This window comes from Pezoporus wallicus, unplaced genomic scaffold (assembly GCF_028554395.1).
Source record: "Pezoporus wallicus isolate ANWC-B61680 ecotype Strahan unplaced genomic scaffold, APGP_CSIRO_Pwel_v1 contig_2908, whole genome shotgun sequence".
Taxonomy (NCBI): domain Eukaryota; kingdom Metazoa; phylum Chordata; class Aves; order Psittaciformes; family Psittacidae; genus Pezoporus; species Pezoporus wallicus.
In genome coordinates, this window is record NW_026642179.1 from 1,360,828 (window position 1) to 1,381,075 (window position 20,248).

Below are 20,248 nucleotides of genomic sequence, written 5' to 3' on the forward strand. Positions count from 1 at the left end.
TTAAGATGATGATAAAGCAATGTTTTCTTAAGGACTGCATGTCCTTATGGACAACATTTCTACATGCCTATAACAAGCACATGCACCCACAAGTATGCATCACACATGCACAAACACACCAACCGCGATTCTGACTTTTATCACCCTACTCTGGTTTTCAGTGATAATAACAATAATCCAGATCTAATTAGTTTTTCACAGTTCTTTGCTTGGGTTTACCATAGAAAGGAAAAAAAGAAAAATAAAAAGAATACTGACCACCTCAAATAAATTGCATTAAGTTCTGAAAAAAATGATCTTTTTTTAATTTTTTTTTTTTCTGGAAAGGTAACCTGTGGTCTTTTTCAGCTGTGTGTTCTCTATGGTAATTCACTATATTTAAGTACAAGAGCAAAGCAGAGATGTTTCCCAGTAAGTTTCAACTGGAGTTCAGAGATAATATATGCATTCTCAGGAAAGCAAATAACCTCTCTTTGATTATTACTGCAGGTTGCTACATAAAAGGATAGGTGGCATTTTGTTCCTTCAGGGATGCTGAAAGAAAATGAAGGAAAAGAAGTCGACATACCGTTCGAGCCAAACTTTGCTTCAAATTACTAGTGTTGTGTAGTCGAAGCTGAATGCAGGTGGTTGCCTTGCGAAGACTTTCATGGCTGCCCAAAGTGTGATTACTGCAGTTTGGGGGGAAACAAACAAACAAACCACAAACAAATGGTTATCTCTGCTTGCCACTTTTTTTTTTTTTCTCCTCTCTCCTTCTCCTACAAGCACCAATGGTCTAAATTCTAAGTACAAAGAAGACTGAATAATATAAATCCTATACTTGGCACCTAGGACCATGAAAACTGATGGGCTTAGTTCAGGCAAATTTTCTGGTGAAACAATTTTAGAATAAGTGCTCAGTTACATCTTTGACCATTAAGTTCTGTAACAGAACAACAAAAACACAGAGAAAGAATACCCTAAAAAAACTGCATGTGCTCCCAAACCTAGAGATTATTCATGCATATTCTTCAAAACCAAATCAGCGCAATTTATTCAGAGTATCTTGGTTATGAATGCACCACTGCAGAATGAGTTTCAGTGCTTGATACTCAAGTTGAAAAAAATCAAATATTAATTATAAGTTTGAAAATCGCCTACATGAAGAGAGGTGGCCTTTGATTCTCAAAAGAAATTAAAGTTCTTATCCTGTGCAGCTCACAGAGAGGTGGTCAAAGAAGCTGTGAGCCAGTCTTCCTCCTTCTCAAATCACATGCCAGCTAAGACCAAATGCAGAGCTCTACTCACCCAGCTGGAGTGGTTCCTATAAGCTACGCTGATGGTCAAGTATGCTAGTATGCTGTAGCAACCCATGACAGAGAAATTCCTCATTCTTATTTAGCTTCTAGTCCACTTATCACTCTTGGCAATTTCTTCCAAGTTATAATACAGCCTTAGTTTATAACTCTTAAAATTACTTGGAACAAAAATAATTTCACTGTTTCCCTTCCACTTTGTTTTAATCAGGTGAAATAATGTAAAAATTATTTCAGAGTTAGGGCAAACATATTTTTACATTTTTTAAAAATCCTGTGGGGTTAATAGGTAGGAAGCATTACACTGATTTTTGCAAAGGCAAATTCATCACCAAAACAAGTTAACATGCTTCACTGGTTACAACTCAAGTGAATTTCTAATTAGATTCATGTTGCCTTTTTCAAGCCTCCAGCCACACAAGTGCTAAAAGCGATATTCCATATTTATATAGATCTACAGCGCATATGTTATTTCAGAACTCTCTGGGCCAGGAAAGAAAGACAATTCTTCTCTGGTTTGCCAAGCGCCATAGAAAACTCAGAATTCAAGTATAAACTATGTTTCTTCCACCTAAGAGGGATTTTGATGGAATACCTTAAAACTGGCTCGATTTGGTTCAAAAAAACCACTAACCTGATGAATAAATCATGGAAAGCTTGACTTATATCTCACATGGCAGCAGAGGTCCCCAGCACAAATAAATGGTTAACCTTAAATTAATGTACTGTACATAAGTTCTGTTCAGTACAACTGCAGGGAATTTATATATCTTTTAGATATTCTGCACCTACACTACAATGTAGTTAAATAAAATACATACTTTTCATTAGAGGTCACAGAAAGTGTAGATATAGGAATTTTTAAAAACAAACACATTAAAGGTCACAGACCTTTCCATGATAACATAGCAAACACCTAAAGCAATGTCCTTCTATAGTGCTTCTATATATTTGTAAAATTCTCTGATTTGAAGAGCATAAAGCACAGATGCAAAAGTGAGAGAGGTTAACACCAATGCAGTGAAGTACCTATACTGGTGGGAAGTGTATCGCTCTTATGCCTTAACCTTCTCAAATCCCCTTACAAGCACAAGCCCAAGCGGCTGGCTCCTGGGACTGTACCAATGCATAGATTGTCTTCTGTTGCTCCTCAGCACATAGCTATGCTGTGCCTACCCATGGCTTTCCTGAAACTTCTTTCTCTCCTCATTTTACCAAATCACATCTCCTTGCGACTAATGATGAACTTTCCCATAATCCTTGTAACATTTAGAACTGCCTCATACCTTTTTTTTCACCTTTTACCCAACTATTATTCCCGATCTTTCCATTCTCCCTTAACTTCACCCTTAGGAAAGGTGATATAGCTATACTCTCCTCTGTACTTACAATTTTGTACCAGAAATGTACAAACCCCATATTTTCCAAGTATAACTATTCCATGTCATCATGTTTCCAAGTGAAACAAGATACACTAACAGAAGTTTGTGGTTATAACTACGTTTACACTAGTGGTTTATGTTAGTTTTGTGTCAGGCAGGTACTACACATCATCATATCCTTTAGTGACGTATCTGTGCTGCCTGAAACACTGCAGTCAGAAGTACTGGGATACAGTTGACTCCATGAGTGGATTTTATTTGTACAAAAGAGAAAAACTGTGACAGGAATTGTGACACAGGAGACTAGACAAAATTAATTAATGACTCATAAATGTGGAAACCTGCTCTAGATGAAAGGTGAACTACAAGAAACAGAGATACAGCTTTGCCATAGATTGACAGACTACCTTTTAGCCATACCCCAGGCTGTAACACACTATGTGGATCTGCTACTATAGCTGTACTACTAAGATAAAAGTAATATAGCCCCTTTGGAGAATAGCAGGATTATTAGTAACTTGTTTACATTGCTCCAAGCTTTGTAAAGGAAACACAAATAAAAATGCTACAACATTATTAACAGTTTGCCCATATTTTTTGCTGGAATTACTATGTGGAGAATACAGCTTTCATGAGAATGCCATGATAAAAGACAAAGTAAAAGGCAGTGTTTGTCTTTAAGAGCCATGCTAATGAACTAGTCAAAGTAAAGTGACTTGCCTGTGGTCCCACAATACATCAGAAGAAGAGCAATGGAAAATCTGTCAGTCTCTGAAGACTCCCTCACCACTAGATGATTTTGCTTCCCCTCAGCAATGTTCTCTGATGTGCTATAAGCTCCAAATCCTAATACAGTTCAATCAGACTTTTTTTTTAAGGACTCAGCTGAGCATTGTTTCTGAATGAGAAACTTAATATGCAGTGACAAGAGAAAATGAAGTTTATTTTTTACAAAGAACATATTCATCCAGAAGGTGCTTGCTTCTTACAATCCAAGTCTGCATGAACAGAACCCTGCCCAGCCTATAATTAATAGCTTAAACTTCACTTTGAGTGAAAACAAGTTTTTACTTAGGTCTCAATTCTCAGAGAATAGAATTAGTAAGGCAAAAACGTGTCATCAGTAAGCATGTGAGCAGAAATAATAAGCATTCAGACTCTTCTGTTCTATACCCCTGCTTACCGTGTTGGCTAAACTGCAAAGCAGTAAGGTAACTGCACAAATTACAATATGATAGAGCATGGATGGAATTACAACCACATAGCACAAAAGATCATTTACAATATCTGATGCCTTATTAAAAAAAAAAAGAAAGAAAGGATGTTTAGAAGAAAACTTATAAATATCCTCGGACTTCATTACTTTGCTGGTTCTGCATTACTGGAACCTTTTGCAAACAGATTAATAAAACAATAAATAATAAAAAAAAAAAATAGACTGCCCTGTATCCTTATAATACACCCATGTACCTTGTTTTATTATGTGTTTCAGGATGCCCCGAGTCTGTGGTCTGTAGTTCTAAAGGCAAAAAATGTCTAAATGGATTGATTCATTGTTGTCACATGAGATGGGTTGGTTTTGTCTTGCTGCTGGCATTGAGAGCTAGGAGTTATTTGACACAAGCTGCTTAAACTCAATTTAATTTATTTGCATATAACATCTTTCATTAAGAGGCATCATTTTTAGGAGCATCTATTCTAAATTTTACAAAAGACAGGAAAGTGTGAGAGCAGGATTATCAAGGTAGATGCAGAAGGTCTGGATGATGGGATGATAAAGCAAAGAATTTTTAGAAACAGCAGATGGCCCTCCAAGAAATAAAAGATTATCATGAACAGCACAAGGATAAGACAGTGGAGAGTATACCCACAGCTGGGAAACCCAGAGAAGGAGAGTTTAGGGATGCACATGAAAATCAGAAAATTCTATGAATAGTGGTAAAAATTGATGACACAAATATGGGGTTTACTCCTCTTTTCCTTCAAGGAGTCTCTGTCTTTCAGACAGGGTTCTGCCTCTATGTGCACTTACACTGAAATCTAAAAAACAAACTGCAGCAACTAACTGGGGTAGTTAGTAACGTATGCCTTACAATAGAAGAAGGGGAAGGGACAAGGTGGCAATGAATCCTGATAGCTTCTACAGGTACTGCAAGAAAACCCTGAAGGAAAAGGAAGCATAAGAAGGAAAAAGAAACTTGCAGATAGAAGCAAGGCCAGGATTTCTGATCAGTGAACAAAATAAACTTAAAACCAGAAACCAAATGAGATTATAAATCAGAATTTCACAGATGGCTCTATTAGTTAGGACTGACCTGCAGTCTACATGCAGCCTTCTGTTTTGTTAAAATTTGGATATTTGGAAACTGATACTCTTCTTGTGAGTCAGACAGGACGTAAACTCAAGGATATCTCCATAAGAAGGGAATAACGGATGGTGAAATCTTGTGGTGCTGAGTGTAATGGTCCTTAGTATACAAGTATTTTTTTCCCCAATCTAATTCAAAGCTAAATGGATTCCAGTCTTTCAGGTGCTGCTGCAGGAGGCAGGATGAAGTGCTCATTAATATAGTCAACATAAGAGTAAAAGAAAGATTTTGACAGATCTTCACAAAGTAGTCTGGTTCACTAAAACACTCTGGTGAGAACAATTCATCATATCACCATTTTGGCTTCACTTTAGTTTTTTCTGGATTATAATAAAGCAGAAGCGACAACATATTTATTCCCTTTGCTGTCGCATAATTAGGGGAACTTCTGCAGGTTTTCATCACTGAACGATTTCCAAATACTCTTCTGGGGAAGAATCCTGCACAAGTACCTCAAATCATTCTGTTAGAAACATCTTTAGGAAAGCAATTTGCAGTAAAAGATAGCCCAAACACAGGAAAAATCTCACCCTGAGGCTACTCCAAAGGCTGGGTTAAGCTACCCAAGGGATCATTATGGTCTGGAGCTTCAAATTTGATACAGGACTCTGATGAGGACACAGAAGAAAGAGAGCTGGAATCACTGCGCAGCACAGAATTACAAACTGCTAAGGCCAGAAGTGCAGCTCATTGCTTTCTGCATGACAGTGCAGGAGCAAAGCAAAAAAAGTGAAGAACATTACTGACTTGTTTCACTGCTAATGAGACGTGCAGAGATTCTGCAAGTGCCAGAATTTAAACAGTCCACTATTGATGTGTTCTCCCCAACAGTGAAAATATAACTGTTTACAACACACTGTATACTGTACTGAAACACACTGAGCTCACCGTCAATTCAGTGACTCATTATTCCCATTTTCTTCAGTAATTAGTTTGAAACGAGAAGAAAGTCTTGAAAACAACAACAACAACAATTAAAAAAAAAAAACAAAAAAAACCCTGGCCTTTTATATAATTAGGAGATCTGTGTATGACCTGATTCTCTGCTCAGTGGTTCTAGTGCTGTAAATGCTTCACATAGTGCTCTGCTGTACCAGCTCCTGCTTTATGGAGATTTGAACAAGTGAAGAGCAAGCTTAGAAATATTGAAGTTCCCATCTTTAGTTGCAAAGCATAATTCATCACAAACATCTGAACATTTGGCCTGTGTAAGAGTACAAGTGTCCAAGCTGGGTATAGAACAAAGTTAATTTACAGTGTGACACTTGCTTCTCACAACTGCATTAGTTTCATTAATCAAGCTGACTTTCTTTGGGCTAGTTTAGGTAACCTTTACACTATACTGCAAATACGACTGCTTCTGAAGATTCCCCTTTCCATTACAGATGTACACTATTTTATCTAACGCTTTTTATGTCTCTAACAGATGAGCTGTGACTCCTGCAGTGCCAGCGTAACATGTTACACAGAGAACTGCCAACTTCTCCCCTTCTGCTGAAAGTCACCAGTGCTACAGCACAGCTGACAAGAGCCTGCACTTCAGCTGTTTCAACACAAAATCTGCTCACTTTTGCTGACAGCTGAATTTAAGCTGCCAGAGGGCAAGAAACAACTACCTGAGTCCAGTAGTGCTTTTACCACAAGATTTTGCTTGAATTAATGCAAACCAGAGCATTTACTTCCTTTCTTGTAGACTACATACATTCAGCAAGACCTGTTTGTATGTATAATGTGTTTTTAGTCAACTTGTAGTCAGCACCGAAGTGCTGACTTCATTTGCTTTACTACTGTTGAAACTGGGTATGAAGAAAAATCACCTGCTGTGCATCTGTATAATACTGTTTCTCCTCTCTTTGGTGATTTCTCCCTTTGAGGATATGCATACCCCCCTCATGCTTATAACCCTCCTGTGAGATACTGGAAGTCGCAGCATCCTCCTATTATAGATGTGAAAGACCAGAAGGGCAACAGAGTGAAACAAATTATTCAAGGCTGCATGAATCTTATCTAAGGAGCCAGGATTTGAATCCTCGCACTAGAGCACGCCATCCTCTTTGTAAAACTCAAGTATTGTGTGTTCTGGGAGTTTCAGAAACTATGCATTGTTTGGTACATAAAAGCCTAAATCTCCCTACGGTTGTGTTTACATGGCACGTAAGCAGAGCACAGCTTATATTACACAATACATACTCAATACCAACTCTTAATAAGATACTTACTTTTGTAAGAATTCATCAGACCCACAAACACCTAGAAGGTATTCCTCCTGGACTGGGTATCGATTAGTGCATTGGAGGATCTCTACAATTAAGGCACGAGTGATACAACCAGCTATAAATAAAGATAGCAAGAAAAATTAATAATAGCTTGTTAGAGAATTCCAGGATAGATACTTGAGCAAAGAATTTATTTACAATTCCTGACTACTGCTGCAGACTAGCTCCATCAAGAGGAATTAGATCAAGCCACACCTGATTTTTTTCTTCGAATACTTTACAGCACGTTACAGAAGCTACGTCCATTTTTGTCCATTTAGAAGAAATGACACATTTGCTACCTAATACACTGCTAAACAGAAAGGAAGAGAAAAATGGCTTTTTTTTTTTTTTTATTTTTTTTTTCTGATTAATATCTTGGTACAATTCCCATGTGGGTTGATGCAAAAGTTGACGCTGTTCATGAAACAAGAAGGCTCTAGAATTTTACTTGCTATTGTTTCTACTGTGCCACCTTTTTAGCCATAACCAAGAAATAAATGCTCAGGTGCATTTTATATATACAATATAGTATGAGTGTTATTTAATATTATGTATAGGCATAACTATGTAGAAATATCTCAATTACATATTATTACATATTATATATATAAAGAAGTGTTATGTCAGTTTGCACAATCTGCTGTTCAAAAATATTCTAGAATTTTGAGAATTATTTTAAGCACTACTTGAGCTTTTAAGTCATTTTCCAACCTTACCAAATACACCTCCTCTCTGTCCATTTTAGGAGAATGGAAACAGCTTAAAAATGGAAAAGAATAGCTGCATAATCTGGCAGTCAAATTGCAAACATGTCTAAGTTTGGTCTTTAGAGCAATGTAGAGTGTATTGCACAAGCACTGATGCTGCAAGTCCGAGATGCCTTTCTCTAGCAGAAAAAAGAACTGGCTCTTCAGGTGATGTACCGAGATGGTTTTACAACACAAAATAAAGTCTGGACTCCCTCCACAGTTCTTAGGCAATCTCATTGTCTGTAGCTGGTAACAGTAAAGCCAGAGTATTTTTTCCTTTCATTTATTCAATTCATGGTAATTCTTCATTGCTTCATAATTACCGGCTGCAAGAGCTCTTACTAGTAGCTTTAAGTGAACTTTTTCATATAAAAATGGAAGCTACCTACACATACTCAGAAACTAAACACATAACACAGATTTGTGTGTTGACTAATTTACACTGCTCCAGGTTTAGACAACTAGTTTAAACTGAGCCTAACCAACCAGTTTCATGACTTTTAATGGTGTCTTGAATTACCCAGTTGCCTACAGCAAATCTGGTTCAGAGTTGCTATTATTTTAGAACAAAACCAAAAAATGCAAAACTGTTTTTGTCTGGAAATTTTGTGGATGTGATCCTGAAAACAGCTTCAGACAACAGTTGACATTTCTAGAGGAGGGGACTGTGACAAAACCAAAGCTGAATTAAACCAGAGTTGGTTACCACAGCTAGCTTGGTTTTTGCTTTGGTCTGCTCTTCCCCAGGGAAAAGCAAATGCATCAATGGATTCAAAAGTTCCCTCAGAAAAATCTAATTTTCTTTGCAAACCCATTTTTCTTTTGCCTTGAAAGCCAATTCAATTAAACATTTTTTACCAGTTCAAACATCTAGCACTGTGACAACTCTCTGTTTTAAGTGACTCGTCACGGGAGGTTTGACATGTAAACTGCAGTGACTATTTGCTAAATTTATACACACTCAAAGAAGAAAATGGCACAGAATCTTGAATTAAAATTTTAACATGCACCTTTCTCAAGTCACTCATTGGACAAAACCTGAAACTAGTATTATTAATTTTCACCCATAAACATATTTTTCTCTCCTTACTCTGCCAATTGTTTTTGCATCACTGAACAATTCTTTGTATTATATGGGGCAAAAGAGTGCACTTCCTCCCCCACTTCAACTATATGTAATTGTTTAGATTGTCTGTAAACAAGTTTAGATAGGGAGCGTTTCTTATACGCCCTTCAGTTTTAGATGTGCCTTCTAAAGCACTTCTGTGAATAAGTTAAGCAGACTGAAAATTGAACGATCTGTAGTGTAAATGACACCTATATGGTAAAACATATGCATTACAGGGAACTTCAGTGTAGATCCCTTGCCTAGCTGACATAAGTGATGGGAATACTGCCTTCTGGACCAATTGTCCAAGATCTTTGGTCCTTTTCTCCATAGTATCCACAAAATGTTAGTTTAAGATGATACAGCCTACTATTTTCCAGGCTTTCCAGTAACTGTGTTTCCAGTAAGCGCCAAATCAAGCAACTAAACTTGTATGAATAAACAGATATTTACGAAAATACTTAAAAGATGCATATATATATATGTTGACTGACATTCTGTAAATCTCTGGATTTTCAGCTTTGAACCTGTCAAACTAACACTTAGCCTGCTAACAGCCAAATAATTTCTTGACAAGTGAAAAAATTATTCATAAGCAGAAAAAAAAAAAAAGACCATCCCTTAATGAAGCAGCACAAGAAGAGAGGGGGAAGAGGATGTAATTCACTTCATTTTTGTATATCTGCCTTGAAAAGTGAAAATTACCAGAGCTGGAATCAAAGATTCTCCCATTCAGCATAATACATAATGCACAGGAGCACTGGCACCTTCCCACAGTCACTAGTGACAGAATAATTTAGGTTTGAAAGACCTCACACAGCCAGTGTCCTCCCCAAAGGAAGGTCAACACTGAATTCAGACCAGCTTGTTCAGGGTTTTGTCCTGTAAGACATTAAAAACCTCCAATGATGGTGAGTCCACCACCAATTTTTAATTATTTTCTTCTCACAGAGTTGGAATTTCTCCTTTCATATTTTGACCAGCATGTACTTTCCCTGACCTGTATATAACCCTGGGTGCAGAGGAGTCTTAGCAACTATAGACTCTAAGTCTTGGATTCAGAAATAGAGTCAAAGCTGTAAAAAGTTCTGCAACTACATGGGGACTACTCCTACACTTTAAATTAGGCAAAAGCTCAAATTCCTTCTGGATCCAAGCCTGAAAGATGGCCTGTTTGAGACTGCCAGAATTGATCCCAGTTCTGATTAAAGAGAGATCTACACATTAACAAAGCTTGATATTTAACAGGATTTTAATTTTACAGCAAATATAGTGACCATATTTGACAAAGTACGTACTCAAGGCTCACATAAGGCTTGCTCTCCAAGCATATTTCCAGATAACAAATGATTTTTTTTTTATCATCTCCATGAAACTGAATAGTGGAAGGACATGAACACCTCAATCACTTACCACGTGGTGTAAGAAGCAGAGGATGTGGTGAAGAACCTGTCCAAATGCTGATTCTGAATTTTGATTCACCAAGGATATGGTTGGGGAACTTTGTTGCAACACTCCAGATTTTCCCAGTGTTTGTCTTCAAGTCAAAAGCAGGATTGGCATTCCTTATTCTGAAAAGAACATGTGATAAAATGATGTCTAAATAAGTGCGCATTTCAGAACTCTCCTAAGAACAAAACAAGAAATCTACAAGATACCATTGACACACAGTACATAGAGAGCTGTCAGGAATAAAATTTTGCGCAAAAGGAGGGTAAAATGGTAGCAATTCAAACTTAGTGAGATAACTGCAGATCAGATAGAATCCATATAACTACATCCTACTAATGTGGGAAAACCATCAGCAAAATCTTCATGAACTTGACCTCAGTGAAGTCAAAAGGAGTTTAAACACAGACTTCAGTGTCCACTGAGCACAGTAGAAATAAGACAGCTCAAATATGTACTTGGAGAGTTTTGACATAAAACTAACCAAGAGCATGTACGGAGACAGCTGAGACTAGGACAGCTGGTCAAAATGAATACAGGCACACGCTTTCTATGCAAGAAGTCCCTATTTTCACAGTGCTCTAGAATCCAATCTGAAATCCTCATTACTAAAACCCTGGGTATTTATGTAAATGCCTGTAGAGAGCAATAACTATTACAGTCATTGAGTCCCTCTGATATACCATTACCTATAAAATATATTGCCCCTCCTTCTTCCAATTACCGAAGACCTGCAGAAACTAATTCCTCCTGGGGTACCATTTTCTAATGAACATTCGTTGCAGGTATTATGCCTGTCATCTGAGATTAAACTTGCTTTTTAAGCAAATACACTTTACAGCTGCAGGTATGGGTACATATTGGTCCAGATGAAGCTTTACATTTCACTAACTGGCCTGAATATTTTAGCAGCTAACTCAAACATCCTGTACTAAACATACTGCATTCTTTATTTGTTTGTTAGTTCAAGCAGCATTTTGCAGCTTCTGAGTTGGCAGCACTTTATATCATCTCTGATTACAGTGTATTTTGAGCCATAGTTCTCTTGCATAAAGTTCTTCATCACTATGTTACCTTCTGCCTCAGGGCTGCTGCCCAACTCTCTTGAACAACGGTATGAACTACTGTTTTATGTCATGTATTTCTATAGCATGAGAAGGAAAAAAAAAGCCTAGGCTTCCAAAATTAATAATCTAATGAAGCAGCCCATTTCTTATATTGAAAAGCCAGGGGGCATGGTGTTTCAGTGGGGTAGAAGGAAATGAGGCTTGACAATACCTTCAGTATGAGATAGATTTATACTTACAGTAAAAAATCATTATATTACAGAGGCTACTTTGGTGACCTATGTAGCCGTTGTCAGTCTATTTTCTTTGCGAGCAAGATACACATAAAGCTTTCCCTTATCACAAAATTCACTCTTGTAACTTGTTTCTGTAAGAAGGCCAAGGACTGAATAAGACTGGAAACTTCACTACTCTTTCTCCAGCATCAGATTAATGGGCTACATACACACACAGGGCACTAATCACCTCCTGAACTTTCTGGCAATCATTCCAAAACTAAGCAAACCTCATCCCCTTCCCTGCCCACACACTGTATTTTAGAATAATGTGCATAAAGAAATTTGTTTTTTACGCATTTCAAATAAAGATGCATTCAGTTTCAGAAAGTGTTGCTCATTTTGACCATCTGTTGGTTTTAAGTGATTAAAGGGCACCTGGCCTGAGCAGGTGAGTGAAACGTGTCCATCACAACATTCTGAAAGGTTAGGTCTTTCATGGCATAACTGAAGTACTACACAATTATTTCATTAAGAAAATCTTGTGCTGCTTCCTTTCTGTGCTGCAACAACTCAGTGTATGAGGAAAGTACTAACATTTAGAGAGATTTGTTATTTCACAGCATTTCACAATTTCTCTGCAGTGCAAAGCACACCCCTGGAGTCAGTAGGAGGTGGAGGAAACTGTATTTTGCAGCACTGAACCCTAAGGCTACCAACTTGGCATCTTCTGTTATCAAACTCACTTTAGAAAGCTACCCGTGGATGAACGTTCACTATAGGCTATGTCCATGGTTGCAGAAGTAACCTGATAAACAGCCAGTTATTGGGATTCTTTGTGACTCAAAGGATGATCATTTGGCAAGACTGAATACGTTATTTACAAATCTATGACTTTTGCTGTCTTTTGCTTGCTTGTGACATTTTGTCCTAGGAATGTTTTCAAATTTATATGATAGAAGAAAAGCAAAAGTTGCTCTTATTTTCTGTTTAAGAACATTTGCTAGTGATACTCACTAGTTATTGCAAAACAGGAATGACTTAATTCTATTATTTTTTTGCTATAATCAGAGTGAAAAGTTAAATGTATCATATTGAACATTAAAATAAAGTGAATATCCCATTATGTGGAATGCGCCTTCATGCATCTGATGTTAGTAGAATTGGGTTAGAGTTCAGTCTGATGAACTGTGAGGAAAAAAAGGAAACTGAGATGTATGTGAATAAGTATGTTTTAGAAGCTGACCATCCATCCACCCCATATGAATATATAATAGAGTCACTGTTAATTTCAGGGTAACTTCAAACTTGATTTTTCTTTCAGTTCCATTAAGAAATACACAAAGAAAGTAAGTAAAAAACAAAAACAAAAACCCAAACAACCCAGCATTCCATTTTCCAAACACTTTGCTGGGGTAAAAAGTATGCATTTGTGCTAACAACTTCATAGTGTGACTGCTGAATACCTAACCAAAAAAAAAAGGAATCTGCACAGATGGTCTAAAACCCTGCATGTTTAAGCATTCTTGGATTTCAACACAATTGCTTTTTCCAAAGAAGATTAAGTAAAAAAAGTTCTATCCCATTAAGCTATGCTATTACCTGTAATGGTAAACAATAATTAAAGGACTTTCTGCCCCTTGTTAAGTCTGATTTGTCATCATGACAGCATGTAGTAATTCTGTTCCCTGCCAGTCAGTCCCTCCAATGATTTCTTCCTGCTCTGAGCTATACAGGCACTAATATTGTCCAAGACAATGGCAGGTAATTGAACTTAAGTTTCACACACTATAAACCATCAACACTGAAGAGTTAAGTGTACTTGTCACTGATAAAAGGAACTGGTAAGGGAGAAAATATTTTTTGGAATTAACATTACCTTGTGAATTTTAATTTTTAAACCAAAATTAGGAGCATTTCATTTTTAAGTAGGTACTAGAATTATGGCTCTGTTCCAGAATGCATGGTGTGGTGGGTTGAATTGGCTGGACACCAGGTGTCCATCATGACACTCCCATTCAACTCCTCAAAAGGATGAAGAAAAGGGGAAAGGGGGAATAAGACCAAGAAAACCAAAAGCAAAGACCATGCAGAGAAGCAAAAGAAAACAAAAGATTTATTCTCTACTTCCCATCAGCAGGGGATGTTGGGTGACATGGTTTAGTGTGTGGTGTCCCTGCCTATCGCAGGGAGGTTGGAACTAGATGATCTTAAGGCCCTTTCCAACCCCTAACTATTCTATGATTTTGTGTCCAGCCCACTTTCTGCAAAGTAGGGCTTCAGTACATGCAGCAGCTGTTCCAGAAGAAAATCTTCGTAATAGCAACTTACTGTGCCACCATCTACCCCCACTCCCTGAGCTTTTATTGCTGAGCAGACATCATATAGTTTGGAATATCCCTTTGGTCAGTTTGAGCTAGCAGTGCTGGCCCTGTCCCTTACCAAGATCTCACCCACCCACAGCCTACTGGTGAAGAGGAATTAATGGAAAGAAAGTTTGATGCACTGCTGCAAGGCTCAGATGTAGCCAAAACACCGGTGTGTTACCAACACCTTTCCAGCTATACAGTACACCAGTACAAATCACTGCACTCGGAGAGCTGTTAGGGGGAAAATTAGCTCCACCTCAGACGGACACAACATACAGTTTTTTTCATTACTTACTTCTCCACTGCATTGCAAAAAGCAACTGTGTTTTCATTACTTCCTTGATTTGTTTCAGCCAGCTGGATGGACCAACCTGTAGCCTAAAAATACCAGAAAGACACCAGAAGGAACAGAGCTAAGTTATTTAGATCATAACAGAAGCTGAAGCAGCATAAAACTAACATTGCATTTGCCTCCATGAGAACTTTCATACCTTATTATCCTTCCCCTGACTTGATGGAGCTCCAAAATAAGCACAAATAGCTTTTGACTATTGACCATTTTGACTGCACTCTAAATGCTTTCAGCAAAAAAACACAAAGTCACAAAGAATCAACTACCCTGGGTTTAATGATTTTTTATCCTCCCCCCCCCCCCGTGCAGAATGTAAGGAAGGGCAGACAAAGCTTTCAAAATTCACCTGTGTCTGCACTCTAAATGCAGAAGATGCATGCCTAGTTTACAAAAGGGAGAAGGGACTAAATGAAGCTTATGGTGCAGTGAGTTTTAATCCTTATTTTCACATTTTCTGCTCTGGAAGGAATCTCAGGATCCCTTCAAACTCCATCAACCTGCCAGGTAAGTCCCTAAAACAGGTAACAGGAAACCACTGTATTCTGTTGAACATGAAAAATCCCTAGATAATTTCTCTAAACTTGGAGAGCACAGGTCTGAGCCACTATTTTGGGTCAAAGTACTCCCTTGTCTGTTTGCCATAGTACCCTTTAGTCACAACATTAGCTCCAGGAAAGAGCTTAATACCATTGCATCCGAAAGAAAGCCCATTCTATTCTTGTACAAAGAGACATGTACAATGTTCCCCTGAGACACCAACTTTTAAACCCCTTCAGAGAGAGAAGGGGTTTAAAATGTCATGAATGTCACTGAAGAAATAAATGAAAATGTCATGACATGTCACTGAAGAGGAAACTGAGATGTTGTGGAAAGGTTTATCATTTTAATAATAATGTATATACAAGTATGTAAATTTATAAAAAAAAATAACAAACTAAATTCGAGATTTTTTCCCTGAACAAGGAAGTACAATAGGCATAAGAAAATGTAGGCTGAGAAATTTGAGTTACAGTTTAAAAGATAGGATGACTATAAAAGATGAAAGGTCTGTTGGGAGTTGGCTAGGGGTGAGATAGCAATGCCAGAATAGAAACCTCGAAAACTACAAACCATTTATAGATACCATCAGTCTGGGGTTTCATCATATGTAGTACTTTCATTAACCACAACAGCAGAAACCTTAGGAGAATGCTTATGAAATGTAAAGATAATAAGGGGTCATCATCAGTGGAAGGAAAAATTGAAATGTCTGGTAGGAAAAACAATGAATAAGCCTGAGGGCTGAAATAAGAGAGTGAAATTAAATTTAGCAATACAAATCAGTGGTCTGTCATCCCTGATTCTACGGACAGCTGAAAAAGCTCTTTTAGGAGTCACTGAAAACATAGCACCTCCACTGGCTCATTTCATTCCACCTTGGTTAGACATCTGCTTTACAATTCACTTCAGCAGACAGTAATAAGGTTCACTATTTAGAAATTATTTATATTACAGTAATGGCCTCCCCAGATTATGATGTCATGAAAAGCCCCACTACGCAAAAAAAAAACCAAACCAATAACAAAAAATCCCATTCCTGATCACACTTACACAGGGTAGATAGTTTTACAAAAAGATACATTGACAAAGCTCTAGAAAGTTTGCACCTGGGGTGCTATGTACCCCTATGTTCCAGATGGAAGAATTTAAGCCCATGTCTCTGGCTGCATGGCTTGCCTGGCGCCTCTCCCTGGGGCTGGGGATGTCAGGGGCCTCGCTGGTGGGAGCTGTGCTCTGGCTGCAGTGAAGGAGATGCAGAAGTTGAACAGCCAAAAGGAGCCACACAATATTGACAAGGGCTCTACAGAACTAAGGATCACTGAAGCCCTATGCTGCAAAGGAAAGACAATTTACCCTACAGGAGCAGTGGTGGAGACTCCCACAGGAGGGAAGGCCGGAAACCTGCAGCTTTCAGCAACAAAAAAAGGTTCCTTTCCCACCTGCAGCTCTGTCATTACAGAGCAAGCACAGTGCCCTGGAAAAGGGCATGGAGAAAGAGAGAGAGTGGATAAATAAAAAGCTGAGAAAACCAGACCACAGGTGAGAAAAGGTGAAGCTGGGACACAGCATTGAATGGGACTGAAGATATCAAAAGATCCAAAACCACTGTTAGGAACTAAAAAAAACCCAAGGAACAGATTGTAATTAAGCAAGGAGATGGCCAATACAGGTAAAGGCTAATTGGCCATGAGGACATGAGTATGGATCCTCAAATTCATGGCTTAAAGATGAATGTGATGAAATAATTACTAAAGGATGGCAAAAAGGAGCTCTGTATGGAGAGGACTGATGACAACAGTGATAAACTAAGACAGTGCATCCCTGGATGACTGGAATCTATCTTTTCACTTCCATAGATTTCTCACATTATGCTACTGATCAAGTCACCTGAACCATCCTTCCCAAATATAAATACTAATTGTTTATTTATTATTTCTGAAGCACATAAACTGAAATCATGAAGTTTGGTCTGATGATTGGGTTTGGGTGAAGAAGTGAATTTTGCTAGTTATTCTGAAAAAAATGAGATTCCAAATATCGTAGATGGAGCAGCCAAATATATTTGATACTTTATAGGTTGTTTTTCAGTTTTCTTTCTAATATGGAGAAAATAAATCTCTTTTTACAGGGATGTTATGAAGACAGTTTCTTTATTATTTTGGAACATCTAACTTGGTGATGAAAAGGCAGGAGAAAATTAATGTTACCTTTATTGCAGTGGACATATTTTGATTAGCACAAATTAAATAAAGCCTACGGCCATACAACTGCATCCAAGAGCTACGGATCAGAATGACAATATGATTTCAGCTATCTGAGCATTTCATTTTGCATACCTATGACCAATCTCGATGTTAATTTCCATGTTGCAGCATCCTTTGAATTTCGCTCTGTCTGCAGTCTTGGTTCTCACCTCCCACTACCCAGATGCATCATTTACACATCCTGGACCTCATCAATCCAATCTTTGCTAATTTTCTTTCTTTTTCTGTGGTGCTCCACTTTTCCAGCTGTCCTGACAGTCTTACTCTGCATTAGCCCTGTCATCTCACAGCCCTTCTTATCTTCTCCAGAACTTCCAGCTCAGTAGCAATGAGTTACTTCTTCACAGGCTTTTTTTACCTTTCCCTATCTCACCTTTCTTTCACTCTCATTTTCCCTTTCTTACTATCTTAAGGTTCAGTTGCTAGCCCCTTGCCTTGGCTCTCTATCCTGACTTGCCTGTTTCTCCCTGAAGGAATTCCTGTGACCACACTGTTTTTTCTGGTACAAATCAATTCTTTCCTCTCTCCCATATCTTCCTCTTCTACCTAAACTGCTCAAATACTTGCCTGACTTAATCAAATCCTTCCACACATTCGACTGTAGTCACCCTTGAATCACTCATCTCTTCCCTTACCTCCCTATAATTACCTCCTCTGTCAAAGAAGCATTTGTGCCTGTTCTTCTGTGTCTGCTTCCTCCAGCACCTCTTCTTCCCATACCACAATTTAATCTCCTCCTGCTCATTTGTATCCTACTATTTTCTACTTTTCTTATGAGAAGGCTTGTTCACCATGATGCTTTAGTTTTCTTATGCTTTAGTTTTCCTGTCATAAGCAAAAAACAACACCACTCTTTTGTCTCACCACCTATTCATCCCCTTCTCTTTTGTATTCATTGCTGAACTTCCAAAATGTGGTGCCCAGGACTAGTCTTAAGAGTTCCTGTCCTCAGATATATTTACCCTCCTGCCTCCCCATCTGTCTGGGTCTGCATATGTTTACTTCTGTAGTTCTCCCTATTCACAGACATAAACACAAGTCATTCAAGTGTCTCTTCCTTTTTACGTTATGATACTATGATCACTGGGGGTTAAAAGCAGAAAGTGAACCTAAACTGTCACTTAATATTCATGGTGCAGATGCAGAGATATCCTGTAGGCTATTTCAGGATTCCTGTAATGATTCAGAATGCTAACAAGGATTAGAGAAAAGGGGGGATTTATAATTTTCCTGACATCATTATTAAAAACTGCAAAACCATGAATGGAGCTAAGAACACTTGATGGAAGGAGGAATAAAAGGTAGAGCATTTGTTTCACAAAGACAGCTGATGACAGTCTGCGTTATAGGATCCAGCTTCTGCAGTTACAGTAAATTTGTCTATTTTTAGAAAATAATTATATATGCAGAACATGAAGGCAGGACACAGTATTTTTCTCTCTCAGGATCAGGATATGTCAACCAAACTAGACACAGAGACAATAGTCTGGCTCAACAGAAAAACAGATTCAGGATAATGCACTGTTATTTTGAATCTCAGGTCTCATATCAGACCGTAAGATTTGTTATCTTCTCTCGTTCAAACACATCTTACTCTACATTTCTGTACTTAGCTCTCTGTGGCAGTTGCATGGTTCAATGTGACACAAAATGAGCCCATTGGAGGATTCTAGACCATAATCTAGATTCTCTTTTAGTGTAAAATGCTTTTGCTTCCACACAAGGCCTAAATGTTTTATTTTTCATAGTGTCTTTAAATCAAGTGCTTCTAATCCATGTTGCATCAGCCTGAGCAAATACAAAAAGTGCAAGGACACAGACAAGAACCAAGAACTTTAGGCACTGTTGATATGAGAAAATTTAAATACCTCTCTGTCATGTCCAGAGCTGCTGGGCCAGGTAGGCTCTATGTCACATCTTCTGGAAGTGTTAGTTAAACAAACTTCTCCATTTCCACTTTCATCTTTCAGTTCTTGTCCAAATGGATAGCTGTCTAAGAAAAAGGGACTTCGAGCATCTATGTTATCAAAGCCTGTCTGAAAATTCAGATTTGTGTTGCCTCTTTCCACATTTGAATCAAACACATTTGTGACTGGTCTTAAATTATTCCCTCCATAGAATTCTCTCTCTTGACTGTAGGGGTAGGGATCCACTAGAGAGAAGTTTTCATAATCAGACAGTAAATAAGACCTGAAGCCAACTGCTGGTGACACTGTGCCTTGTTGCCAGTGAGAGACAGGATTTCTAGGGTAAAGCTCACCATAAGCAACTAGAGGCTGACCACAAAACTGCTGGTCAGGCACATTCAGACCAAAGACATCTGATGGGAAAAAAATTTCTTCATGATGATGTGAATGTGATGAACCATAAAAAAAATATTCATTGCTGACTTCATCAATTATTCGATCAAATCCTAGGCTGACCTCTCCAGCAGAACCAGAATGGTATAATGGGTAAGATGCTTGGTTCCCAGGATGTCCTTCATCAAATTCATTGTATGAGAAAGGCAGCCTCCCAGAGTATGCCATGTCTGATTCTTCTCTCAGTCTTATTACTCCTCAGGTCTTACAATAGTTCCAAGGTCAAGGGTAATGTTCAGAACAGGAGCTACATACCCACTGAAATGAAGCACAGAATAAAAGTTAAACTCTAAAATATCTAGTATAATGAAAGCAATACATTTCTTTAGTCTTTTCTTGCTTTAGAACTTTCTCCACATGGTGGAAATGCTTTTTTAATCTGGAGCTTGAAAAGTCTTTTGCCTGATCCTCATTCAAGTACATATTTATGATTATCATCAAATAATAATAAAAAATTCTTATTATGGA

At 38.0% G+C, this 20,248-nt stretch overlaps 1 protein-coding gene across 1 annotated transcript in view; it reads right to left on the reverse strand.

The window, feature by feature from the left end:
• The window catches only part of PIK3C2G (phosphatidylinositol-4-phosphate 3-kinase catalytic subunit type 2 gamma), a 208,370-nt gene extending 188,403 nt beyond the window's left edge, over positions 1–19,967 (reverse strand). Inside the window, exons 1-5 of the mRNA XM_057428016.1 lie at positions 19,289–19,967; positions 14,560–14,642; positions 10,578–10,735; positions 7,269–7,380; positions 569–671 (exon numbers count right to left, since the gene is read on the reverse strand). Of these exons, the coding sequence (XP_057283999.1) occupies positions 569–671; positions 7,269–7,380; positions 10,578–10,735; positions 14,560–14,642; positions 19,289–19,948 (1,116 nt within the window). The 5' untranslated portion in view covers positions 19,949–19,967. The remainder of the gene's footprint in view (positions 1–568; positions 672–7,268; positions 7,381–10,577; positions 10,736–14,559; positions 14,643–19,288) is intronic.
• Between the last annotated feature and the right edge of the window lie 281 nt (positions 19,968–20,248).